Here is a 27721-nt window from a genome sequence, read left to right on the forward strand (position 1 = left end):
GAAGGACTAGAAATAAATGATGGCTAGCATTGTGGCCTGGCTAAGGGCTGTGAGAGTCCACATGCACTGTGTGGACTGTGGTAAACTTGGAGTTAAGGGAATTTGGGGGAGTCCATTTTTCCTTTTATCCGCTCTCCTTCCTTCCATCTTGAACTCCTTCCAGTGAGCATTTTGAAAGTGAGAAACTGACTTTATACTGTGGAGAGACCATTGTGAAAATGAGTCTTTTGATGTCTGAGAGCAGCATTTTGTCTGTATAGCAGATGATGTTAAGTGTTCCAAATTACTCTTCAAGCTATTGTTATAATTTTAAACGTAGCTTTCTATAACCTTTAAACTCCATTTACAAATTTTTTGTTTATAATGTAAAGTCAAGCGTTTAAAATTCAGCTTAAGCTAAAAATTACATATTTCGAATAGGAATTACAAAGCTAATCAGTCAGATACTCTGATAGTCCATATTTTAAAAACATTAAAAATTTTCTCCTAGATGTTCCCTGATTATGCCCTGCAATGGCAAAGTTATTTCTAAAGGTAACACAGTCCTTTCAGTCCTTTGAGTTCGACTTCTTCAGCTCTTCATTTAATTCTCAACCTTGCTGAGGTTGCGGGACGACCAGTATGATCGATCAGCTGATCAGGCAGGTCGAGGTTGGGACCAGTGAGTTGGGACCAATGATTGATGATCACAGTATGTTAACTATATAAGGATTAAGTTGGGCTTCAAGTAAAAACAATCAAATGCATAATGGCTTAAACAAAATAAAAATTTGTTTTTCTCGTTAATAGTCTGGGTTAGATGATGCAGGGCCAAGGTGACTTCAAGGTGTCCATGGTCAGGGAACCAGGCCCCTGTCTTGTGCCTACCCTCTGCATTAGTTGCGTGGGACTGCCGCAACCAAGTACCACCTACTGGATGGCTTACAACAGAAATTCATTCTCTCACAGTTCTGAAGACCAGAATTCAGAAATCAAGGGTTTAGTACGATTGTACTCCCTCCAGAGGTTTTGGGGAAAATCTGTTCTTGCTCTCCTACTTTCTGGGGGCTCCAGGTGATCATTTTTTATGGCTACTTCCTTCCATTCTGTCTCTGTCTTCACATGGCTTTCTCTGTGTGGTGATCTGGTCTCCCTTTGTATCTCTTGTAAGGATACTCATGATGGCCCTTGGGGCCCACCTGGATAATCCAGGAAGATTTCCTCACCTCAGAATCCTTAATCACAAACCGCTCTTCCAAATAAAGAACATTTACAGGTTTCAGAGATTAGGTCATGCACATATTTTTGGGTGCCATTATCAGCCTGCTGTACCCTCCTACCACGAGGTCACCTCATGCTCCCGTACGATTGTTAGCATACCAGCTAGCATGTCGACATTTCCTGCCAGATGGAAGAAAGTGAGAGGAGTCCTAAGGGGCCCCTCTCAGCTGGGTTGGCTCGTTTTAAACACTCTTCCTCGAAATCCCACCCAACACTCGATTTCCTCTCAGTGATTGCATTTACCTAGCTGCCAAGCGGGCTGGGAAATGCACTCTCTGATTTATTTAATTCCCTGTGCTGCTAAAGTATAATTTTCAAGAAGGCAAAAATAGGACATGCAAATACAAAAGGTCATATGTCAACAATTTTATTTAGCTCATTAATTAAAGAGGGAATGAGTAAGATGTTAAGGCTAGTTTAAATGAGAATTTGGATTACAGAGATTTATATGCTCTGCCACACAAAATTTGTTTACATTGCTATGGACAGGAATCATTTACATTGCTATTAAGTTTTTGGCAATGTGCAGAGCTGTAAAATAGTCCAGTTGCTAGTAAGTCAGTCAAGAATATAGAATGAGATAGTCTTGGAGAATCTGCTTCATGTAAACAACCCCTAACACCCAACTCAGTAGACGCTCTGTAATCTCTTTGCCTGTCTCTAAATATTGAGTACTTCTTAAAACAGTGACCGGTTAAAAATTACGGCTTTCTTACCAAGATAGAAGTGGATAGTAGATGCTGGAACTGGCCTCCCAATGTTTCTGCCTCTCAATAGGTCAGAGACACTTGCCAAGAATGGAGGCATCCTACAAGTTAGTGATTTTCCCCTGTAGAGATGGACACCCTAAGTCAGACCTCCCTTTTAAAAAAAAATTCATTTTTATTTGTATATAATGAAGTTTACTTTTTGTTCAACAGTTCCATGGGTTTTAAGAAATGCATAGAGTTAGTTGTATTATCAGCACCACCAGAGTCAAGTACAGAACAGCTCCCTTACCCCCAAATTTTCCCTCATGCTGTTCCTCTGTAGTCAACTTCTACTCTCTGGGATCTGTTGTCTAAATCTATAGCTTGCCTTGTCCAGAATGTCCTATAAATGGAATGATACAGTACACAGCCTTTTGAGTCTGGGTTCTTTCACTGAGTATAGTACACTTGAGCTTCATTTCTATTGTGGTGGGTATCAATACCGCTTTTCTTTTTACTGCTGAGTATCATTCCATTGTGTGGAAATACTATAGTTTATCCATTCACTAGTTGAAGGACATTTGGGTAGCTTCTAATGGTGGTTGATTATCAGTAAAATTGCCATAAAGATGTACATTCAGGTTTTGGGGCTAACATAAATTTTCATTTCTCTTGGGTCAGTACGTCATTGTGGAATTGCTTGGTCACATGGTGTGCTTGATTTTATATAAAAATGGCAACTCTTTACTAAAGTGATTATACCATTTTGCAGCCCTGCCAACAGTGGAGGAGAGTTCTCATTGGTTTGTCTCCTCACCATCAGTTTTTATTCTTCAGTTTTTTGTTTTTAAACTTTACCATTCTGCTAAGATGTGTCATGGTAACTCCTTGTCAGAGTGGGGCCCTTTTAATGGTCCTCCGTGCAACCTAGTCAGGTTGTAACAATATCCCTGGCCAGTGTTGTATGGCTACCCAGGACAGGCTAACCCAGTGGGGTTCAAACCTGAGTGCACATCAGAATCCCTCTGGTCTGTGGTGGGTCTGAGGGTTTGCATTTCTTTTTTTTTTTTTTTTTTTTTTTTTTTTTTTTTTTTTTGAGGGTTTGCATTTCTAACAAGATCCCTGGTCATGCCCTTGTTCCTGGTCTAGGGACCATTCTTTTGACCACGATTGGTCTGAACCTTCAGGCAAAGACAGTTCTCAGGGATGCTGCCTCCCTCTTTTTGGAGTTGCCACTTTACCACGCACCACAGGGCTCCTTTCCTGCTTGTGGGAGTAACAGAACCCTTTCTCTTATGGGCTTTCTTCCCTAGTTCCTTAGGTAAACTCTAAAATTACCATTCCCGGAAGGAGTCAGATTTTTTTCCTAGGGACATCTTAAAACCAGGATTTGTGGTTAACCATGTATTTGTGATGGCTTGGTTAATGATGCTTACCAGCAGGAAAAAAACAACTTCAGGCATTAGATCTTTATGGTGAATTATAATTGCTACCAGTAGTTAGAGGAGGTGAGGGCTAGAGAGTTCTCCTCTATAAACTCAGATGTGAATGAAAACAAGGTTCAGACAGGGTTCTGTCCGCATGTAGATTCATTAGCAGACTGGCTCACTGCAGCCATATAATGGTTTTACACGACTAGAAGTTCCAGATCGGTTCTTTTAGGGGGTCAGTGCCCTGACAGCACCTTGCATTCATGATTACTGCAGCTAATACAGATTACCTCTATCTCATAGACAATATATTAATTTTTCATTGTTGCCCTAAGAAATTAGTGGAAATACGTACACTTAAAACAAATTTATTATCTCACAGTTCTGTAGGTTAGAAGTCCAGGCACAAATGGTTCTCTACTCTGATTTCACAAGGCCCACTGAAGATTTTGGCCAGGCTGCATGCTTTTCTGGAGGTTGAGAGGATGAGACACTCCCACGCCTGTTTACAATGGCCGAATTCTATGCCATGTGGCTATAGGATTGAGGTCCCTAGGGCTGGGGTCTGTTCTCAACTTCTAGGGGCTGCTGCATTCCTTTGCTTGTTGCTCCCTTCTTCCATCTTCAAAGCTAGCAATGTGTCAAGTACAGAAGGGTTGAATCCTTCTGCTTTGAGTCTCTCCAATCGCCTCCGCCAACTTCTGCCTTTTTCATCTCATACTCTTTCGGTATGAACAGTGTCACATGAGTAATAACTCAGATGACACTGATTTGCTACCCTCCTCTCCTTATACAAGGCTCTTGTAAGACTTTCTGGAAGCCCCCCAGGGACATGTCACCTGTGCACCTGAAATGAAGACTGACTCTTCAGTCTTCTCTTTGGCTTTTAAGGGCTCATGTGGTTACATTGGGTCTACCCAATAGTCCAGGATAATCTCTCTAGTTTAAGGTCACCTGGTTAGTAGTAACCTTAATTCTAAATTCCATCTGCAGGACTTCACAGCCATATCCACATTGTGTTTCATTTGGTAACCAGGGAACAGGAATCTTGGAGTGACATCTTTCAAGGTGTTCTGCCTACAGCAGACAGAATTTCAGCTTATCTAACCAGACATAGGGTGGGTACCAGATAATTTCCTGGTTTTTTGCATTGGGACCAGGAAATTTCCTGGAATCGGCAGCTGGACCTGGGTCTTTTATTTAGTTAAGCCTAGGCCACGTTTCTGAGGGTCTGCTAGATTTTCATACCTGGGTCATACAAAGGCCACAGTGTTTCCTGGATGTTTCTAGTTAATCCTCTTAACTCATATGTGAGCAAGCAGGGGGAGGGGCCGAGGGAGAGCGGGAATCTCAAGTGACTCCTTGCTGAGCGGGGAGCCCCACACAGGGCTGATCTCACCACCCTGCCATCATGACCTGAGCTGAAATCAAGAATCAGTCACTTAACCGACCCAGGTGCCCCCTGGTCTTTCTTTTAAAAGCTAGCTAACCTTGGGGTGCTTGGGTGGCTCTGTTGGTTAAGCACTCAGCTCTTACTTTTAGTTGAGTCTAGATCCCAAGGTCATGAGATCGAGACCCCCTGTCAGCCTCCACCCTCAGCTCAGAGTCTGCTTGAGATTCTCTCTCTCTCTGCCTTCCTCACTCCGAGTGAGCGCATGCATGCTTGTGCTCTCGCTCTCCTTCTCAAGTAAATAAATAAAATCTTAAAAGGCTAGTTAATCTCTGGAGTCTGTATTCCAGAGCAAGACAACTAATTGCTTTTAGGCAGTAGATGAAAGGCACCTGATACACATTTATACCACTTATTTATGTTGAAGTGTTTGGAAATCAATTTTAGGCAATATGATAGTTTTGTCCCCTCGCTGAGAACTTGAGGAGAGCATGTTGATATCTTGTTCCCACACTATGTCTGGCATGCAGTGGATGCCAGTGGATACTTGTTGAGTAAGTAAGGTGGATGAGTGTATTTCCCTGCTTTGGTTATATAAAAACAGGTACAGTGTAGGAATAGCATGACCAACCGATCAAACTGCATTGGCAGAAAGTGGAAACATGACTCAGGGTATTTTGTAGAGTTAGGGGTTTATTGTACTCCTAGTGCTGTAAACATGCACACTACAAACTGAGACTAGAAGATCATTGTCAATATTTATTTTAAAGCTGATTTATTGAAAGGAACGTGGCTTCATTTTGAAACCATTTTTGCTGCTTGATTTAAGTGCCTGGATGGCAATGGACATTTATATCACACAGCGCCTTGTGCTTTGTGTGAGGGAATCAAGGCTGTCTGCCCTTCTCAGTGCACTCTTAAAAAATAAGGTATTCAAAATAGGAAAAAGGAGGCTTATTGAGAGTGATGTCAGGTAACTCTCGTATTTCAGTCACCCTTTGCAGGTGACTCATTGTTTTCCTCTCACATTCTTTTTTTCTTTCCTTCCCTAGAATTAGTATGAATTTCCTCAGACCTTAGCTGTCTTTGGATATGGAGGAGGTTACACACAGCAGTAACAACTCAGATTGCACTGATTTATCACCCTTCTCTCCCTACACAAGGTCCCCAGGCAGTTGTAAAAGTGTTTCTAGAAGTTTCTGGCAGCCCTCGGGGCAGACCAGAGAAGCTTCTGCTGAGGCACTTCTGATGCCTTGCCTCTCATCACCTCACAGTACCCAGGCACGTGGGGTTGGGGAACCTTGTGCTGCCTTTGTCCATCCGTGGAGTAGAGCCCTCTCAAGCAGCATTTAAGGCTTTTATTTGTAGTCTCTTCTCTTCTTCTTTGGGGGAAATCCAAGTAACAGACAACACACTGTGCTTGAGATTATCTTCCCTTTGGGTCAGTACATTATCTGGCTCCTTTTTCCCCTCAAAGCACATCCTTCCAAGAAACTCTCACTGAGGGCAGCCCAGTCCCAGGTATGGTGTTCCCTTCATGCCCTCAGGCCAGATTTCCCCCTTTCTCAGTCCCAAGTGTATGTCTCTTCCTCCCCCCAACCCTTGTCTTTTAGGATACAGGACGGGGAGGGGTCAGACTTTGGGAACTCTCAGTAGTGTGCCCTTTAAAAATCCCAACTGTGATCTGATAGTGTGTCACAGCTCACCATTTGGGAATTGACTTAATGACATGTGCTTTAGGGATAAAGCTTCCCTCCCCCAGAGGAGATTCTCTTACTTATCCTTTATATCATTCCCCTCTTGTAAACATTTCCTAGCGTAAAATGAAAACCCCAGACCAGATAAAATTGACAGGAACCTTTTCTTTGAAAATTCAGGATGCTTTAAAAAACAAAACAAAACCTCTAAAATGATTGATAATACAAAGTGTCAGTTTTCATAGTGTCCAGATGTTGTGAAAAATGTAAGACTGCTTTAAATGCAGTAAGTAAGCCTCAGGTGTTCTGCTTCCCAAATATTGCTTTTATATATATATATATATATAATTATTTTTAACTGAAATGGTCAGAAATGAAAAGTCACCCCTGCCCTTCTGTCTTTCACTGCCTGGAGATAAAGCCCAGTTTGGTTTATTTCTGCATCTCTTTTAAAAAATATTCCTTATATGGCAGTTTCTAAGCAGCAGAACAGTCAGCTGCATGATTAAAATGTCCGTAAGAGTAGGAAAACTGGCGGCTGGGAACAGTACACTTGGAGATTTACATAAAGGCCGAGGACTGACTGGGGAGAGCGCCTGCCTGGGGTAGGGACTGGTGATTGGGGGGGGTGTTGCAGTGGATCCTCTCCCGGACCCACACGGGCCCTTCTGTATAATGAGAAGAGCTGGCAGGAGCTCTCCTGGGGCAAGCTGCCTGCTAGGCCCCTGTGTGCCCTCTTTGGGGCATGTTCTGTGTCTCTTTATCTTAAGAGCCCTTTAATGTTGAGGACCCCAGGGCACCTGGGGGGGCTCAGTGGTTGAGCGTCTGCCTTTGGCTCAGGGCGTGATCCTCGGGTCCAGGGATCGAGTCCTGCGTCAGGTTCCCCAGAGGGAGCCTGCCTCTCCCTCTGCCTGTGTCTCTGCCTCTCTCGGTGTCTTTCATGAATAAATAAAATCTTAAAATAAATAATAAAGTTGAGGACCTTTCCCCTATATCACATAGTAGAGTGTGGGGGTGGGCGATGGGAGAACCTGGATGAGGTAAAGAATCCAGAGTTGCTTATGATCGAGAATGATTCCCATTTATGATTGAGAACAAATTCCCATTTATCTAAAGCCTCATAGACTGAGCAAGTTGGTGCCCCAACCACGCAACCCTAGACCCTGTTGAGGCCCGGCAGTAGAAAGGTGGGTCTCCTTAGGGGCCCTGCCCATGGTGGCCTTGCTCTCCTACTTGGTACTTTGGTGCTGAAGTATGGCCTAGCCATACTTAGTTAGGACATCAGTATTTTATTTTTATGGCCTTGCTCTCCTACTTGATTCCTTGGTGCTAAGTATGGTTCTATGGTTCTAGCCATACTTAGGACATCAGGATTTTTATTTTAACAAGACATCACCCCCCCAGGTGATCTCTACATAGTAGATGCTTAAAGAGTGCTTCATACCAGTGCTGTGGGTAAGCTGCTCAGGAGTGGCTGGAAGGTAAGGTCTCTGCGATGGGGAAACATATTGGCCTCTACATAAGCTGGTTTTCCCACTATTTTTTGTTTTTTTGTTTTTTTTTTTTTTTTTTTGAAGTAATTTCTATACCTGCTGTGGGGCTTGAACTCAGAACCCTGAGATCAAGAGTCGTATGCTCTACTGTCTGAGCCAGCCAGGTTACCCTTGCTGATTTTCATGCTAATACCTGGCAGTCTGTGTATTGTTTCTAAGGAACCCTTTTCTTAAAACACAGTAGCCAACGGGGGCACCTCGGTGACTTAGTCCCTTGAGGGTCTAATTCCTGATTTTGGCTCCGGTCGTAATCTCAGAGTTATGAGATCACGTTGGGCATGGACCCTGCTTAAGATTCTCTTCCTCCCTCTGTACCTTCCCTTCAACAACAACAACAGCAACAGCAACAGCAACATAGGAACCGACATACATGCTTTCTACATAATTATTATGTAGGATTATATTTTTGTTGTATTGTGGGGATTAACCTGATAGCGAAGGGGTGAGATTATTTTACTATAAGGTAGCACGTGCTTGGGAATGTTGAGCATTTTATTTTAAATGAAAAGCTGTGTACAGAAAGATGCTGGGCAGTAGTATCCCCTGAGTAAGAGGGTGGCGGGGAGATGGAATTTGCAGTTCATGTCCCTGTTGACTAGGTGGGTGCTTCATTTTAGGGAAGTTGTTGTTTCAGTGGTGTAGAAATCCGTGTCACTGTGGTTCACCAGTTTGGGCGTAAGATGGGTGCCTGGTGGTCACAGGGCTCCTGCTGACACGGCGTCTGGTCTCCCCCTCCTTCAGTTAGCCTGCCCAGTGTGTGGACCCCCGGGGCCCTTGTCATGGTAGCCCCTTGGGTAGTAGAAGCAATAACGCTTCTCATTCTGGAGCATGTGCCTCCTGTTTTCTCTGGCTCCTCAGAGTTCCGTCCTTGTTTCAGTTGCTAAGGTTCAGGGGAGGGTCTGGCTCGACTGTCTGATCCTAGTTTGTATCTGAAGAGCAAAGAAGCTGATGGACAGTCCTGGGTGCATGTTGGGGATGGGCTCTGTGGTACCACGACTGGTCAGGGACCTGCCGTTTCTTTCAGGGCACGTCCCCAACTGGTTACTTACAGGTCTTTTCTCCTGGTGACTTTCCCCAGAGAGGACTCCTCCAATGCGTTTCTGCCGTGGTGTGCGAGCTCGCTGCCTCTGATCTCACAGCTCAGGATGGAGGTGCATCTGGGGCCTGCCAGTCTGCATGTGGAATTTTTGTTAATCCCGGTTTTTTAGTTTAGCTCTTGAGTCTCTATGGTCTTGGCATTTAGACCTTCCAGAGAAAAATGCAGCCTTCAGGATGAGAGAGGGAATGCTTCCTGGTTCCGAGGGTCTGACTCTCCCTTAAATAGATTCTCAAGCCCTGACTGATCCTGTGTGGCCCCATCCATGCCCCTGCCTTCAGAGGTGTCTCCTATCTCTGAGGCCTAGCCATCTCCCACCCTCGACCCCAATGCTAACCTTTTTCAGCACTCTCAGTTCACTGCTCCTTGGCAAGCTGTTTCTCACTTTCAGAAGCTTGGTTTCTTGCCTCTGGTGGTCTTCTTTCCCCATAAGTCTCTCTCAAATCCCTTTACTGCACTTTAATGATGTTTTGAAAAGGAGTAAAGGCAAACGAGTGTTCATCTGCTATGTTTAATGGAAAGTGTGCAAAGATTCTCTAATGAGCAATTGAGAGGAGGAAGGAACAAAACCTCTATAGTTGTAAATTTTTCTTGTTTTATAGCATTTGAGGTTCAGCTGTTTGTGGAAAGCAATTTAAATAAAAGGATCATGTTGGAGAGCAGTTGTTTATACAGGCATACCTTGTTTTATTGCACTTCGCTGTATTGCACTTTACAGATGTTGCACTTTTGCAAGTTGAAGATTTGTGGCAACCGGGTGACCAGCAAGTCTACTGGTACCATTTTTTCAGCTGCATTTGCTCACTTCGTGTCTTTGTGTCACATTTTGGTAATTCGTGCAGTGTTTCAAACTGCATCAGTGTTTACTGTGCCAGGCACTGTGCTGATCCTGGGAACCAGATCCATCTGGTCTCTGCTTTCATGGATGTTCCCCTTGGAACAAGAGGCTTACTTGTTCATCATTTAGCTGTGGGATATTACTGAGGCCCGAGTTGGGGAGGCTGGGGACCATATTTGAACCTAGGTAGGTCTGACTAGATTCCAGAGGCTCTGCTCCTAATACTCTACAGTGCTGAGTATTTCTTATGGTTAGCAGTTGGCCTCTGAACAGAACACAGTCCTAAGACCATTACATGGATGGGCATAGGTGCTTTTTGAAGGCTCTGGGTGACATTGGGATTCAATGTTGCAAACATTCATAAAAACCATTGTACATCCATTTTAAGAAAGTATTTACTTTTGGAGAATATTTTTGAAGGCTATATGGGGTAGGTAGATTGAAGCCTGTAAATAGATCTGCTTAGATTTGCTGTTATTATACACTGAAGAGTTAAGGTGAGCAGAGACTCACAGGTGTCTCTAGAGTGGTGGCATCATTGCTGGTTGGGGCAGTTTGAATCATGAGACAGTAATAACACAGGGCTTCACGTCCCCTGAGTCCTTTAAATGGAAGAGAGCAGATGGTAGGGGGAAAAGATGCCTGTGATCTCTTTCACTGTAGAGAATAGGTCAGGAACTAAAAGTATGGAAAGGTTCTCATACTTGGTCCTGTTTCCTGCCCTGTTCGAGCTCTTCTTCCTAGTTTCTGGCTCCTCCATAGCAAATATGTTAGTTTCCCATTTCCCCTTCTCCCCCAATTGTCTTTCCATGCCTATTTATATAGGGATATGTGTATGTTTTAGATAAAATCTGAATAATGCTTTGTATTCTGCTCTGTAGCCTACGCCTTCCGTTCATATTGTGAACGTGTCCTCCCTCTTCCCCTATAACCATTCCAGTTTAACCTTTGAAAAAAATCCCCTTTCTGACAGAGCTAAATAAATTATGGAGGCAGCCATGTGATTACATACTGTTAGCTATTTGAAAATCACGATTTCTGAAGTCTGAAATAATATCCCTATTTGTCAAGTACTGTATACTTCCTTGATAATGCATCTGTTTTAATGTGTAGTACATTGTAGGCAGCTGGGAATTGGATCATTTTATACTAATGTAGATGCTTTTGCAGTAAGCCTTTAGATGGCAGCATCTGTCCCCACAAACCACATTCTGAACAGCACTCCTTAGACCATAAGATGTTTGATGCAGAAGGACGCTCAGGATCCACCTGACTCAGCACTTCAGGGTGTGGTGATGGGGCCCAGAGGGTCAGGGCTGGGCGGGAGGGGGGTGTGGACCTCTGTCCGCCACTCTGTCCACCGGCTTCTCCCTCACTGGTGTGAACTGTTGCCTGTCTCTGTGGCCTTGTTAAAAACACACTCCTAAGTATAAGGCAACCAAGGAAAATGAAAGTCACGTGGGTGATTCTGGGCCAAATGTAATGTGATGTTTGAAAGGAACAGACAAAATAAGCAGTCTTTTTTTTTAAAGCAGCTTCATTTAGATATAATTCACATATCATACAATCCACTCGTTTAAGGTATATACTAGAGCAGTTTCTAGTATATTCCCAAGGTTGTGCAGCCATCACCACTAATTTCAGGACATTTTAATCACTCCAGAAGGAAGTCTCATACCCCTTTGAGCTGTCACCTCCTTAGCCCGCATATCCATCAGCCCCTGGCAACCATTCGTTCTTTGTTTTATAGATTTGCCTGGTCTGGATATCCCGTGTGTATGGACTCCTGTAATACGTGGTCTGGGGGCACTGGCTTCCTTCACTTATGGGTGTTTTCAGGTTTCATCCTATTGTAGCATAAATCGGTACCCCATTCCTTATTGCCCAGTACTCTTGCGCTGTGTGGATTCATCACATTTTATTGTCTTCAGTTGATGGACATGGGGCTATTGATGGTGCTCCCACGAGCACGGGTGTACGGACCTCTGTGTGAGCATGCGTGAGTACACAAGTGGAACCGCTGGGCCACATACTAACTGTGTGTTTAACGTTTTGAGGAACGGCCAAGCTCTTTTCCACGGTGGCTGCACCTGTGCGTGGCCACCAGCACCGTGTGGAGTCTGTTCCGTCTTCCTAAGCTAAGAATTCCAGATTTTCTTAGTTGAGGCTGAAGGGAAGGTGAGAAATGGGACTGACGGCCTCTCCTGTATCCCTGGTTCGCGTGCTGGCCTGGCTGCAGGCCTCCCTGAAGGCGGCCCGGTCGGGTGCCAAGGAAGCCACCGCCTCTGCGCCCCACACAATTGCCGTGCGTCACAGTGTGATAACTTGCTGGCGCTCTGTGGCGCTCCGAGTGTGTTTGTGACCCTGGCTGTTTGGGATCCTTGCCTCCTGGCTCTGGAGATACCCAGCAACCCGATCGTCTTTGTCCCAGTTAGAGACCAGTTCCAAATTAAAAAAAACCTTTTGCCAAAAGCTGCCCAGGTTTGAACATGTCAGGATCACTTACTTGACGGATACCAAAGGCAGCCGTAGAGACCGCATGGCAAAGGAGCCGCTTTGGTTTGGGTCCGAGCTTACATTCTCGCAACGGAGCTTACTGCCCCTTCTCCTTTGGCAGCCCCAGGCCGGACGTTCCCGCGTCTGTACTGAAATGAGCGTGCGTGTGCTCAAGGGAGGAGAAGGGGCCGGCTCCTCCTTTAGGCATATTTGGGTCCTGGGGAGGACACACGCTGTACATTCCGAAGCTTTGTTTGCGTCTGGAAAAAATTAGCCACACTCGGATCTTTTCCACTGCAGGTCCCGTCAGGAAGCCCAAGTATGTGGAAAGCCCCAGAGTGCCTGGAGACGGAGTTATAATCCCGTTCAGAGAAGTGTCCAAGGCAGCAGAGCCCAATGAGAATGGTAAGAATATGTTTTCAGTGATTTCCCCCCCCCCCCCAAAGATTTTACATAATGACATTCCATTTCTGAGTGAAACTTGAGTGCCTCTTGTAGGAATGCTTTGCCAAACTGAATGTATTTGGGAGGTTTTTTTTCCCCCTCGGCCACTTACCGAGATCTGATTAGCTAATGTAGATTCTTGGAATTATATACACCGTGGAGGACTAGTTGAGTGGGTACATATGCATTGTTTAAGGGTTGAGTCTTATTTCCTCTCAATTTTGACCTCTCCGGCATGGGGAGATAAGGAAAACCAGCCAGTAGACGGTTCCAGCACTCTTTCTGTTTTGCTTTTCGGCACTCCCTCGTTTTGGACTATTCAGCAGGCTTTGATTGAAAAGCTGACACTTTAACCGTACAAACTCCTGATAACTAACTTTCTTAAAAGCGTTTGTTAGCTTTTGATAGCTTTTTTGTTTTTTAACATCCAAAATTTTTCTTGTTTTTTTCAACATCTAAAATTTTTCTTTAGAATCTTGAATTAACAACAACAAAAAAAGTCTAAATGAATTGAAATCTTTTAGTAAGCATATTGTATATATATATATATATTTTTTTCTCTCTATCTGGGACTAAGTGTAACAGACATTATGAACTATAGTATTTCAGAGATGTATTAATAGTTCATTTTTTTTAATTTTTTAAAAATGTTTTAAAATTTATTTATGATAGTCATAGAGGCAGAGACAGAAGCAGGCTCCATGCACCGGGAGCCCGACGTGGGATTCGATCTCGGGTCTCCAGGATTGTGCCCTGGGCCAAAGGCAGGTGCCAAACCGCTGCGCCACCCAGGGATCCCAGTTGTTCATTTTTTAAATCACTTTGGGAATTTACCATTTGTTCCTTTCTTGGGTGGCAGGGAGTCCTCAACACACAACTCCATAGTCTCTAGTTTGTATGTTTTGAACTTATATCCCATTTTCCTGCAGAAACATGTGGTTAGGAATCCTGGCCTATGTAGTAAAGCCCATTTTACCTTCAATGTAGTTACAAGTTTATGCACTTGATCTTAGCCAAAGGGCCAAGAAGCGATGTTACAAGTATATGTAGTAATGCTGAAAGAGAAAACTCATCTGTATTTCCCCTTTGGAATACCTGGCATCCTCCTCTCCCTAATTGTGGGTAGTCACAGGTGTACAGCTCCTTTATGTTCTAACCTCTGTGTCTGCAGTTTGTATTTCTGCTGATATGTAGTGTGGAGTGATACAAAGTAGGACATGTTAGGAAAATGGAGTAGGGTGGTGGCGAAAATAAACCTGAAAATGCTAAGAAGAGCAATTGGCAGAAGATAAACATCAGTAAGAGGAGTTTAGAATGGGTGGGAGAAGAGATGGTGCCAGGAGCTGGGTGTTCTGGGCAGGGAAGGGGTGCTGTTGCCTGTGTCTTAGTGTGAGAAATTGTATCCTTTCCCTTCTGTGCAGGCACCTAGCTGTTTGGTTTGGATATGAGGTTCACACTAGGATTTGCACTGAGGAGGGGCAGGGCACCAGGTATGAGTGGTGGTGAAGAGCAGAGAGTCCCCAGTGGTGTCTGGTTAGGATGGCCATTCTACAAACATGAAGACGCTCTTGGTTGTGAATTCATGTGTGCAGGGTAGGGTGTCCATTTTCTGATCTGTTCTCTCATTTCTATTCTAGCTTTTGAAAGGAAAATAAAAACCTGGTCCTCTGAAGTGAATGTCAATAATCAGATCTACCAAAGTGTTCACCCATTTCAGAATAAACCACCCTTTACTTCCATCTCCACCCTCCAAAGCCTTTGAAGTTTGGTTATTTATGCCCTTCGTGTTTTGGCTGGCCTGGACTCCTTGGTGTAAGCTTTCTCCCTTGTGGGGAATATCACTGAGGTGCTGTGTAGAATTTAGGACTTCCTCTGGGTAAGAATGGGGGAGAAATTTAGGATTTGTGTTGGGCAAAGAAAAGAGGTTAAAAAGAATTCCTAGTGTGAACTTTTCTCCTCTTGCCCAGGGCAGAGGGCTATCTTTCTTGAGGGAGGCCTTTCTCTTCATTGGCTGCCAGGTGAACTAATTCAAGTGTAAAGATTGATGTTGCTGGAATAGCCTGCAATTTGCACGTGTACTCAGATTTAAGATTGTCTTTCTGCAAGGGGACTAAAATTATGACATACCTGGGCTGTGAATACAGATCAGAAGTTTGCAGAAGTTTGGTCTAGAATTAAAGACATACAGTACATTTTCCCTTTTTTAAGTGTTCAAGTTCAAGAGAAGGGAAATAGATATGGTTCATGTTTGTAAGCATATGGTCTTGTGTGGCTAGCCATGGTGTTGGTGGACGCCCTCATAATTATCTGTTGTTTCATGAGAAAGTGGTCACTTCACAGTTCCACTTGACAATTAGTAAAGGATGGTGTGTTTTGTAATCCCCATGGAATCTTTTACATTTCAATAGGGTTAATTAAATCTGCCATATTAAAGTGTAAATTTTATGTCCAGGTCAATGAACCTAAAAGGAGAGGCTGGAGCAAACTAAAACTAATTGAGTTTGAGTATTAACCCAACCACGTACTAATGTACGGTAGACAAACCCTGCTTCCTAGGTTGATTATCAAGCATCTTCACTAAAGTTTTAACTTAAAATTTGGTCTTATGCTTTTCATATTTTCTTTGGGCATTTTTTTTTTAATCTCTAAGATGCTTTACTGGATGCTGTCAATGACAGCATTTCAGAATTCACCAGACAGAGTATTGAAAACAGCTCTTTGTGAAATGCTTTCAAAATTTCCCATAGGCTCATGAAATACCGAGTTACTCTTAGATATTTGAAATATCCTCCCCAGACTAAGCTGCCTCATTTTGTGGTTTAGCCCCATAAATTTATGATTCTTAGCTATTTGAACTTTAAATCAAAGTAAAACAAAACCAATGAGCACTTTCGTTAATTTATAAGTAATTATACGAATTTACGTATTTTAGCCATCTGGAAAGTGGGTTGTATGATATGGGCAGATAAATATTTTTATTATATACAAAAAATCTGTTGAAGTTTACATTCACCTGGAAACAGCTTTAGAGAAACATATTCTACTTTATTCAATATTCTAAAATATTTAGGAAAAGCAGCATTTTCTACTTTGGGGGGGAAAGGACTTAATGAGCTCTTCAAAGAAAATACAATCCCCTTTTTCCTGTCAAATAGTTCTAATAATCTGTGTGTCATATAGAATATGTTCTTCCCAAATAAGCTTCCTGTTGTTAAACCAACGTATTATTTAGGAGGAGAATGTCAGTCCCCCAAGAAAGTACATCTGCCTTAAGGGAAAAATTTTAAAAACAATAGATAAATTAGAGAGGATTACTAAATTATAATAGGATTTGCAGCTATATTTCTTTGAATTAGGGGCAACCATAATCCATTCAGATTTGCTTCCATCTGTCATTAGCTACTTGAGCAAGCTTCGATGGGGAGGGGTGAGAAAGTTTTAGTCTAATGAGTCATTGCTTGGTGAAGATCAATCTCAAAATATGATGAAACTTTTTTTCTGGCAGTCAAGTTAGCAAGTAAAACCAACACACATGAAACAGAATAATTACATGCAACCCTATCTTGGGAGGAGTGTCTTTTTTAAGATATGTTTAAGCAAATACTGACACCTTGGATTTTTTATTATTTCAGATGTTCAGCTTCTTCGAATGGTGATAAGCTGCTTAACTAATAGTTGAGTAAGGCTTTGGTTAAATGAACGCAAAGAAGAGGGATGTACCTGGTGTGTGTGTTATGGGAGATAGGCTAGGGGTAGAATATCCATTCATTCTGCATTTCCTTAAATATTAATTCTCATGCTATGAAAAACACTGTGTTGGATGCTATTTTAGATGGGTTATCAGGCATAGGTTTTCTCGTCACGGAGTCTTAGAGTCCAGGTGGGGATTAACCACCTGTATACGCAGAGCAATTATCATATAAGTGGGAGTAGTGTTGGGCTAATCCAGTTTGGAGGAGCTACTCCGAGTGGAGGAGCTGAGCTGGGAAGGAGTTGATTACCTTAAGATTTACCTGACAACAAAGTATAGGAAGCAGTGGGGCAGGAGACCAGGATCCAGGGAGATGGTTAGGAAGAGATTTCAGTAGTTAGATAAGACAGAGTAAGGTCTCCAGTTAGAACAGGATCAGGAAGGAAGAAGTGATGAATAGGCAGATTCTTGAGAAATTACATGGCCCTGGAAGCCGGAAGGCTTTGAGATGACGTTAGGAGGACACTGAAAGAGAGGGAACCATCTGTTTTGGTTTGAGTTCAATTTCTAGCACATCGAGTTTGAGATGCTAGTGGAACATCTAGGCACAAGTGCCCACTGAACAGTTGAAAAATCAAGCTGCATCTCAAGAATTCTGGGTCTGAGCTGGGGACCCTTTTGTTTGGAGGGAATGTGGTGAAATGAGAGGTGCGTTAGACTAGGGAAGAGGTCGTTAGGAGAAGAGAAGTGAGGATTCATGAGCTATGAATTAGGTGGGAAAAATGCCAGCAAAAGTGTAGAAGAACCCACAAGACGATACAATAATCCTGGAAACTATGGATTTCCTCTCTGAGTGTGTGAAAATTGCCACTTTCCTCCTTGGAGGACAGAATATTTGCAAGTTCAAAAATTACAGGGAAATCAAAAGGGGAGATCAGCCTTTTAAAAAGTAAATATTACTGTGCCTAGCAGGGCTGTTTCAGGAGGCTAGTGAAGGTGAATGAATTTGAGTTGTGGGTAGGTGAAAGGGAAATGGAATTGGTGGGGATAGACCATTGCCTTTTTACCCCAAGGCTTTGAGTAGATAAGGGAAGATGAGAGATCAGTTAATAGGTTGAGAAGTGTATGCAACAATGATTTTTATTGATTTTAAAGAAAAGGGAGAATTTAGTACAATTAAAGACTTAAAACAGAGCTTTTCAGAGTGTGGACTATAGACTTCTGGGCATACCCAAGGCCCTCACGGGGTCTGTGAGGTAATGTTGTTAGGAAGATGCTTCCATTTTCTTGCATTGACATTTGTACTGAGAGTACAAAAGCAATTGTTGGTAACTCTTCTCATGCTTTAGTGCACATCAAAATAGGGGCACCTGCTGTACTAGAGCTAGGTGTAGTATTTTTCACCACCATGCATTAGCATTAAAAATAACAAAACACTGATAATAAGGTTATTAAATCTTGACCCTTGACTGATCTTTGTAATAGCCTGTGTGATGAAATGGGAAGTCCCCATAAAGCACTGCTACTGCATGCTGAAGTGTGATGGTGGTCTCAAGGAAAACCAGTTCTGTGATTGTTTGAATTGCAAGCTGACCTAGCCAGTTTTTTTAATGGGACACCATTTTTGCTTGAAAGAATGACTGGCAAGCCATGGTTATTCAGAATTGGGTATTAGACCCACATTTTCTCAAAAAGAAGCTATAAATGAGTGTGTTATTTCAATTAAAAGACAAAACTGACAGGGATTACTTACTAATGATAAAATGTGACCTTTTAAGTGAAAAAAATTAGGTTTTTGGGAATTTGTATCTGTCACATTGAGCTTGATGCTTCCCAGGACTTTTCATTTGAGATGTGGTGATTATATTAATGTGATATTTTGGTATCATATAATAAAACGTGTCAGCACTTGCAAGATCTGCAAAACCAATATTTTCCAAATCATCAGTGCATGTTAAAAAATCATGCATGGGTAAAAATATTTGAAGCTTATAATAGGCCATTGACTTTTTACTGTAACAGAGTTTAAAAAGTGTATTGTTTTGGATTCAAAGTCAACTCTACAACTAACCTTTAAGAATTGCTGCTTGTCAAGTTTTGGTGAGGTATCAAAGAAAAATATCTGTAATTAATTGAGAAGGCTCCTCCCTTTCCCAGCAACCTATCTCTTTGAGGCCATAGTTCTTCACATGCTTTAACCAAATGTATTACAACAGATTGAATGCAACAGCAGACATGAGAATCTAGCTGTATTCTATTAAACCAGACATTAAAAATAATTTGTAGAAGTATAAAACAGTGTCATTCTTAACTTTTTAAATTGAAAATATTTTGGGGACGCCTGGCTGGCCAGATTGGTAGAGCATGTGACTCTTGATCTTGGGGTTGTTTAGTTTAAGTCCCATACTGGTAGTAAAGGTTACTTAAAAATAAAACCTTTGAAAAAAAATTTTTTTTATTAAAAATGTTTAACATGTAAGTTTTACAAACTTAAAATGAATTACCATAGATTTAAAAAAATTCTTAGTTTTAATTTCTAATATGATAACTTTGATACCCCAAAGTTCTCTGAAATCCTCAATTCTTAGGAGTGAACCCTGAGACAAAAAATTTGAGAACCCACTGGCTTTGAGGAAGGAAAAGAAGATAGGGAGAAAATAAAATGAGATGAGAAAATTGACCCAGAGTCTGATAGTTATCTAGACTTGAGGGGATGAGGACTTGATAAGTGGCGGTATGACTGGAAAGAAAAAGGCTGGTTCGGGAGACAATTTGAAAGAGGAAATGTTTACGATTTGGTGACAGTTTCAATATAGGGTAAATGGGATGAAGAACTTATGTGATAACTATGTTTTTGTATTGAGGGTTAGAAACCAATTATTGACAGTCAGCTCAGGTTCATGGGTAGATGCTCCTCTATAAATACTATTTTGGAAATTCAAGGAGTGGGGAAGGTGGCTTAGGAGAAGGAGCAGTCAGGAAGAAACAGGAAAATGCTTCTAAACAGAAGGCAAGGAGGGCAAGATGTTTAGTAAGAAATAGGTCATGGATATTTAGAAGTAGAGGAAGGGACTGTGTCTCATTTAACAGACTTGATTCAGAAGGTACGCATCTTAGAAACTGATATTTAATCAGTTGCTCAAGGTTACATGGTGTAAGTGGCTGAGCATTGTCAACAGTGCCCAAGCCCATAGAGTTTGAGGAGGATGAGAGCAGATAAAGCTTCTCTTGATAGAATGATCTTTGGTCATCCCCAGGGACCCCCATGGTTCTAACAGAGTTGGACTTTGAGAATAGAGAATGAGGAGATGGGGAATGAAAGCAGTAAGTATAGGCCGAGTGGGAACAGTTTGATAATTTTTTAAAGTAGGAAATTCGTTGTTTTGAAGGAATAGTAAGTTCAGAAAAAGTTATGTAAGGCAGAAAAGTCATGCACAAAAAACTACTTTTTGTTAGGTAAGAGAAATATAGACACATTGAATATAGAGAGAAGTGTGCGAAACCAGAAAAAGAAATAATAGTGAGAAAGTGGGCTTTTGGTGTTAAAGTTGGTAGAAATAATAACCAACTTTGATATAATATCTTATCTCAAAGATGCTTGGTATATAAGGTGCTTTCTCACTTTTTTTTAGTTCACAACCTACAGGTAGTTATGGCCACTTCCCTTATGGGGAAATTGAGTGTTAGAGAAGTTCACACTTTTAGTCCAGAGTATCTTTGGCAGGGAGAAGTCCTTTCTTGGACTATAGGGAAGGATGAGGGGGTAGTTATAAGGGGCACAAATGGATTAGAAGTTACGATGGCAGTAACTGGGAGCTGGTCAGTTTATGGACTGTACCTGAGTGTTGGTGCTGCAAATCTAAGAAGTGTGATTAGGTAAAAAGAGACAGGAAGTGACCCAAGAAATTCTCTTTGCCTTTCTCCAATTGAATACTCCATTATGGTGTGATTGAAGATTCCATGAAAACATTATTGGGAAGCAATATCACTCTTCACTTGTCTAATGCATTCCCAGGAAGTGGGAGGCCAATTATTCTTTCAACTCCAAATACAGCAGTCATAAATTCTTTGGATATTTAAATTCGTGAGATGTAAAGTGTTGGTAAGAAATAATGTCTTTCTCTCCAGTTCTTATCCCACTGGTTTTGGGTCAGGTACACCTATTATTGATGAGTGATTTAATATTAACTACACGAATAAAATACTTTCCATTTAGAATGTCCCAATTGATTTTGGTTTGGGGGTCGTTTTGGAGTAAGAATGAGCTCTAAGAAAATCTTACCCGACTATTCAAATCTCAGTATTTGGTGGTGGACTGTGGAAGTAGAAATGCATTTTAATTTCACAGCACAGCCTATCAGTGTGAGTTTGTAGGCAACTCATCTCTCCCAAAATGGCACTGTCACTCTTCACCCAAGGGTCCTTCTGCCAGAATGAAAAGTTCAGGGAGCGAAAGCTCTGTGTGTTAGGGAGGGGAGAATGTGGATGGTTTGACATGGATTAAGGAATTCAAACTGAAGGGGCCTTCTGAGGGGAAGGTCGCTAGAATGACATTGGAGAAAAGAGAGTAATATGAAAAGACCGTTGGAAAGCTTTTGGACAAAATGAAATTGCAGTGACCTACTGAAATAAAGGATGTCTGTTCATTCATCCGAAACCCAGGGAAGGTTTTGGAACTTTGGTGGCATCCATGTCCAGGCTGAATAATTAAGAGAACAAATTGATAATGAACTTGCGGGTGTCCTGTCAATTCAGACATTAAACCTGTTGCCACAGCTCCCAACTTGTCTGAAGAGGAAAGGCTTGGGTGAGGAGTCCGTTGTCTTTGCATAAATATATATGTTTTAATGAAAACCGTAGCAATTTGGGGTGTTTGCGGACACAATGTGGAGGCAAGCAGTGACTCCTTAGGGGGCACCCTATCTCCCAGGGACTTATGTGGGTTGCAGGATCTTAGAGTGAGTCCCATGTGAGCAATAGGCTATGGCCTCATTTGTCGTCAGGGTAAATTTTGTGGCAGCCAAGCCTATGCAGCTGTTCTGTGTGTCTCCACAGCAGCTGCCAACTGGGAGTAGTTTCTGGCACTTTCCCTGGAGTTTCAGGTTGAACCAGGAGCTAGACATTCAGGGGCACATTCACAGTCCGAGAGCAGGCTAGAGATAATTTCAAAGGAAAGGGGGGTGTAGAGTAGAGAAACTGCTGTGTCTGCCCCCTTACCCACTTTTTCCCCTTTCCATCTGCATCCTCTTCTCTCCCTCTGGTCCAGCTGCCACCTGAGCTAAAAGAGCTGCTCTGCCTGAGCCTTGGGGCAAGGGAGGGTGGGACTGATCCTGTTCTGAAGTGGTTCAGCCCTTGGGTGTGCCTGAGTTTCGCTGATTTGGTTTGGTTCCTGCCTGCTTTTCCCAAATGCCCAAGTACCTTGGGAATCAAAATATGGTTGGAAATCTCTGGTGGGAAAGGACCTTTTGTCAAGTGGCCTTCTAGGTGTGGTTGGGTATGGTTGACCTGCCCTGGGGTGCTCTCTTACCCCCTATGGCTTAGGGCCACTGCCCTTCCTGTTGTGAGTTTAACACAAATGATCTAAAAACATGTGGGCTCTCTTAACCCAGAACAACCAAGCCTTGGTTATTTTACCCCTGCAGTTTTTAAGAGCAACTAAAGAAACATCCAAGCTGGAAACATCCAAACCCCAATTCTTGCCACAAACCTTGGGAGCTCTTGAGGATAAGCAATGGGTGGGATGCTTTTCCTTCCTTGAAGGTACAGCCAGCCTGATCCCTTGTAGCTGCTGCCCTGGGAGCATGACTGAGTAAAAATGATATGCGAGTGAGACTAATACAGAAAATCTACTCAGCTCTACTTGTTTTGATTTTGAGGTTCCTTACAAAAGGCGAAGTTAGCATTGAACTTCGGTGGTGACATCATAGCTCATAGGTAACACTGCTATTTTATACTTTCCTCATGTTATATTTCTAAGACTTGCTATCTGCAGATTTCCACATGTGGGAAAAACTGGTTCATGAACATATGGGTTTGCATCTCTAGACGATTAACAAAAAGGAACAAAACATTAAGATGAGTGAGTATATAACAGGTTGCATATTGTTCTTAAGTTTGAACTTCTGTAAGCAGAGTTTGCTTTATACGTTATTTCATTCCCTGATGGTTGCTGATTTTAAAAATATAGGAGAGGTGTTAGAATGGCATGAGTATCATTTCATCACCGGTATTTAAGTTCCCTCAGGCTTTTGGATACAAGGTTAACCTATAGCTCAACATTTAAACCGAACAATACAGTTCTTCTTAGTGCAAAAGGCAAGATGGCCAGCTCCTTGGATGGGGGCAGGGAGGAAGAGAAGGGAAAGGTTGCAAGCACGCCCCGTGACCTTCAGGTTAACCTTGCTTCCATGCATCACTGTGGAGTGTGCAGAGAACACAGCCTGATTGCTCTCTATCTCCACGTGAACAGCAGAGTGTATTACTGGGCCTTGTCTCTTGGGACACATTTCGCTGGGATTCGAAATCTTTGAGAGAAGATTCCTGATGGTTGACCCTTGAGTTCAAGTCCCAGTTCTGACTTCTGCTGCTGTGGGGTATGCATAGCACGTTTCCACCAAAGTAGTTCTGCCCGTGCTTTGGTGAACCAGAGCTTGGATTCCAGTTTTACCCCAGCCTCTGAGCAGCCTGAGTCTCTGCCAGCATGGCACTTGGGTTGAACTTTATTTCAGGCTCCTGTGGGCATTGGCTACCCTGTGCTCTTAAAGAGTTAAGAAGAGCAGGCCCCTTTGGTAGCCTGTAGTGTACTCGTTTTTCACATGCCGTGGAAATAGGAATTGCTATCATATAATCACACTGCATTCTGATTCAGGTCAAATATTTCACTCTTTGCACTTGGCGTTTTTTCTCTTTTACTGTTTTCTTAACCTGTCACAGCCTCTTAATTAGAATGTATTGCTAGAGGACCGGCAGCATTGTCAAACTTTGTGCATTTTATAAAAAATACACAAAAGCACCAGACAAGCAGCTGTAGTGCCAGCTCCTCCAGATGCAAAACTGAAATTCCCCAGAGGGGCATCTTCATTGTTTTCTTTCTTTGTTCCAGAAGCAAAGGCCGATAATGAACCGAGCTGTTCTCCGGCAGCTCAAGAACTGTTGACAAGGCTGGGATTTTTACTGGGAGAAGGGATCCCAAGTGCCACACACATAACCATTGAAGAAAACAATGAGACCATGGTAATGCCCGAGGAAGACACCGCATATCATACCTGCTCAGAGGATGCGTGAAGGCATAGCCATCTTCTCTGCCTCCCCGAGGGGGGCAGTCACTGTTCAGGCAAAGGAGTCTGGGCTGTCGTGTATTGAAATTTCCTTCAACAGTTTGTGGTTTCTGCAGCGGGGGGGTGTGTGGAGAGGCAGAAGGGTGCAGAACTTCGGGATGTGTCCACATTAACCTTCGAGTTACCACCCCGGAAAGAACAGCTCAATGAATTTAAGTGGCCGAGAGAATCCCATAGTCATGATGCTACTTTTATCTTCCTAACGCTGTTCTTCTCAGCTGGCTGCTCTGGGATATGCTTTCGTGTGTGTGTGTGTGTGTGTGTGTGTGTGTGTGTGTTTAAGCAGTTGAGATTTTGGAGGGTCAGCGGGATGAGGAATTGTAGGAGATGAGGCAGAGACAAAATAAGATGGAATCAAATGGCTTGTGCACGGGAGAGTGCTTGGCATCCTAGGGAACCAGGAGCCTGCTGCTTCTGAATCGAGATGTGTCTGTTTGCATGGCAATGAGGGGCCAGAGCTCCCCCCCCCCCCAGGGTCCCTGGGAGGGTGTCATGCACTGATTGAGATGGTGGTGGCCACCAGCCTCCTTGCCCTGATCGCAGAGCCCATAAATCTTCAGGAGTTGAATTGGGCTGCAGTGCTCGTGAAACATTACAAAAACCAGAGTTCCCAGGTTTTCCGTACAGAGGTCAAAGAACCCATTTGTCTTCTGCAGGCTTTAAATGAAAGGAAGTCTGCCTGTTTGCTATTTCTATTTTATGAATGTGCGTTCCCACTAAATTATTTCTAAGACTGCCCTTTTAAAATAATAATAATAATCATCATCATCAGAGGGGAGGGGGACAGGACAAAGACATTTCTCTTGTAAAATTTGAAAGAGCACATCTATATGAAGCCCTTTCTATTTAAAAAAAAAAAAATACAAAACTGTTTTCCATGTTCCTGTTTTTAGTTTTTCTGCTTGGGCGTCAGAAACAAAAGACTGTGTAGAAGCATCCTGTGTGAAGCCGTGCTAACTCCTCCTTCCATTCGTCTTGCAGTGCACAGCTCTGAGCCAAGGCATCAGTCCTTGCTCCACACTAACAAGCAGCACCGCATCTCCTAGCACCGATAGCCCCTGCTCAACCTTGAATAGCTGTGTCAGCAAGACGGCAGCCAACAAAAGTCCCTGTGAGACCATTAGCAGCCCTAGTTCCACCCTGGAAAGCAAGGACAGTGGAATTATAGGTAAGAAGCACACGGCTCGGTAACATAACAGCTCAACACACGTCAGCCAGAGCATTCAGCAGGCACTTCTTAAGAGGATTTGAGCGTGGTCTGTGAAGGTCGGTGTGCCAGGGCCCGCCCTGCTCTCTGCAGACGGCACTGGCTCCGTGGACAGCCGAGAGGACGAAGCATCAGCTTTTACATTCCTTGGTGTCTATTTTTATAACACTGGGCTCATTTGGTTAAAAAATCTCCAGATCGGATCTGGCCTGTGACGTTAAAAAATCTGACCTCCTCATCGATTAAGTCCATCTGTTGGGGATATGGTCCCACTAGGACGTAGAACGGGGCAATAAACCTGTATTTTGAGGTGTCTTCCCAACCCAATCTCAAGGTCCTTTTATTTCCTCACTTATTTCCAGGTATTTGTTCTTGAATTTCCTTTCATGGGATCTGACCACTCTTTTTAAGGCCAGAATTTTCTCAGACTCCGTCCTTTGCCCCTGCACACTGACACCCACGCAGTAGGTCTGGTTGTCCTGAATTGTGGATCAGGAGACACAGATTCTAGTCCTGACTCCTAGGGTGCTTAGCTTGGTAAACACTTGCATAACATTCGAGTTCTTTGCACCCTTCTTTCTTTCTCTGTTAAAGTAAGAATTCTGATTAGTTCAGTAGTTTTTGGTCTCAGGTGCACATTACAATGCTCAGCTGAATGTGCAGCTCCTTTTGTTTTTCTGACTTAACGCACATGTCTTTGAGGGATACTTTACATTCTAGTGTGGACGGAACCCCACTTACTTCCACATGAGTATGTATGTAGTCAAAGGGAATGACATTTGAACTCCTAATTTTCTCTAGTCTTATCTGCTATTTCAAAACCAAGTTGCAGGTCCATGCACTATGTATTTTGGGGGTTGCCTCAGAAGATCTGTGAGATCACTGGGGTTGGGTTGTGGGCTCCCTGGCTGTAGAACTCACCATAGCTTTCGGAGGGGCCCTTAGCATAAGGGTGGCTGCCTCTGCCCTCAGTTTTCATGTGGATCAGGCCCTCCCGGTAGGTTTCTGTCTCATTTGGTTTTGATTATCTTATTGGGATGCAGTCACATACCATAATATTCACTCACTGAAACCACTGAATGGTATTTGGTCTGTTCAGAGTTGTGTAACCACTGCCACAATCTGATTTTAGTACCTTTCACCCCAAAAAGAACCCCGTAGCCATTAGAAGTCACGTTCCATTCTACAGACACCCCCAGACTTGTTCATTGTCTGTCTCCATAGACTACCTGGTTCTGGACATCGTGTTCAAGTGGTGGTTTGAGGTTGTCATAGTGAATTTAAATTCTTTCACTTACTCTGCTGGTTTCCTGTTCCCACCTCACTCTGCTTCCCCATCTGCCATTTGGTCCAACTCGTTTTTCCCAGTGTTACCTCTGTGCTCATGCCCTCTCTGAGCTGTCACCTCAGCCGAGTCCGTGGTATATTCTGCAGTAGCCAGCTGACTCCCTTGACAGCATCCTTCACTCTCCTGAAATGTCCTCTCCTCCCAAGAGTTTATCTTGTTCAAGGAGTTCAGTGCTCCATGGTATTTTGGATAGCCTGTTCTCTTTTCATTCTATGATCTGGCATGGGCATTACCCGCCTCTGATTATAGCCAAGCCAGTTTCTTGTTGTGACAGAAACTTTTTCAATGACTGAAAAATGCCTCATGCATTCACTCTTTCCTCCCTCTCTCTTTCTCTCTCTTTCTCTCTCTTTCAGTGAGATACAGTGCTGCGACTTAAAAAGTATTCTAAAGAGGGAAAAGGAACAGTTGCCAGTTTGGTTTCCTGCCTTGTCAAGGAAAGATCGAGCTGCAGGAATACCAGCACTCTTAATTAGTATTTGATTTAATGCATCCATCCAATCCCAGAGTGGTTATTTTCCCTATTATATACTCTCCATAGCACCTCAATATTTTCCTTCAATTTACTTGATATTTTTTTAAATTATTTTTGTTTCCCTATGGAGGGGATCTCATTTATATTATTCTGGCTCTCTACTGGCCTTCTAGTAGAGAAGAGTTGAGTACTACTCAACTCAAGAGTTGAGAGCTACTGAAGGAGCTATGCAAGATTCCCATTCCAAGTTGGCGTTGTCACATCTGTTAATGTCATTTGTATTTTAAGCTGTGTCTTGTCGTTAAAGTTAAATGACCTGTTTCATGTTGTTGGGGCCGTCCGTCATTCCTTGGCTGAAGTCAGACATGTTCCCTTAACTCAGCTTCACATAAAGACGGTGACGGTTGAGATGAAGTGGAGTAATGGGCAAATCTAAGTCCCTCTTGTATGGAAGGTCCCCAGCGTTGGGGATGGTGCTCCTTTCTCCTTAGTTGATCTCCTGCCGGGAGTAAGGACCATAGATGGCTGAGAGGGAAGCACTGTGCTGGTGACCGTGTTCCTCTGTTTGCCCTCCTTCCATGACCTGCAGAACTAGATTCTGTTGCCAGGGGACACATGGGAGATGTGGTTGGTAGGAGAAGGAGAAAAAGCAAGTATTTCTCCAGGCAGACTATGGCCACAGGTCTTTGAAGAGGCAGGAGTGGTGAGGCAGAGGAGGGAGAGAGCTTCCTTTGTCCTCAATCAATACAGGGTATGCAGGTTTCACGGCC

The 27721-nt window shown here is 43.0% G+C and overlaps 1 protein-coding gene across 8 annotated transcripts in view; it reads left to right on the forward strand.

Annotated features, from left to right (window-relative positions):
• The window catches only part of TANC1 (tetratricopeptide repeat, ankyrin repeat and coiled-coil containing 1), a 226500-nt gene that overhangs the window by 125584 nt on the left and 73195 nt on the right, over window positions 1-27721 (forward strand). For 5 of the 8 annotated variants that reach the window (XM_072751614.1, XM_072751620.1, XM_072751622.1 and 2 more), the window contains 3 exons: window positions 12750-12854; window positions 23687-23817; window positions 24903-25089. In XM_072751614.1, the coding sequence (XP_072607715.1) occupies window positions 12750-12854; window positions 23687-23817; window positions 24903-25089 (423 nt within the window). The remainder of the gene's footprint in view (window positions 1-12749; window positions 12855-23686; window positions 23818-24902; window positions 25090-27721) is intronic. The other 3 variants (XM_072751621.1, XM_072751617.1, XM_072751619.1) reach the window with 1 other exon arrangement.

The sequence above is a fragment of the Vulpes vulpes genome, chromosome 3 (genome assembly GCF_048418805.1).
Source record: "Vulpes vulpes isolate BD-2025 chromosome 3, VulVul3, whole genome shotgun sequence".
NCBI classification, from domain to species: Eukaryota; Metazoa; Chordata; class Mammalia; order Carnivora; family Canidae; genus Vulpes; species Vulpes vulpes.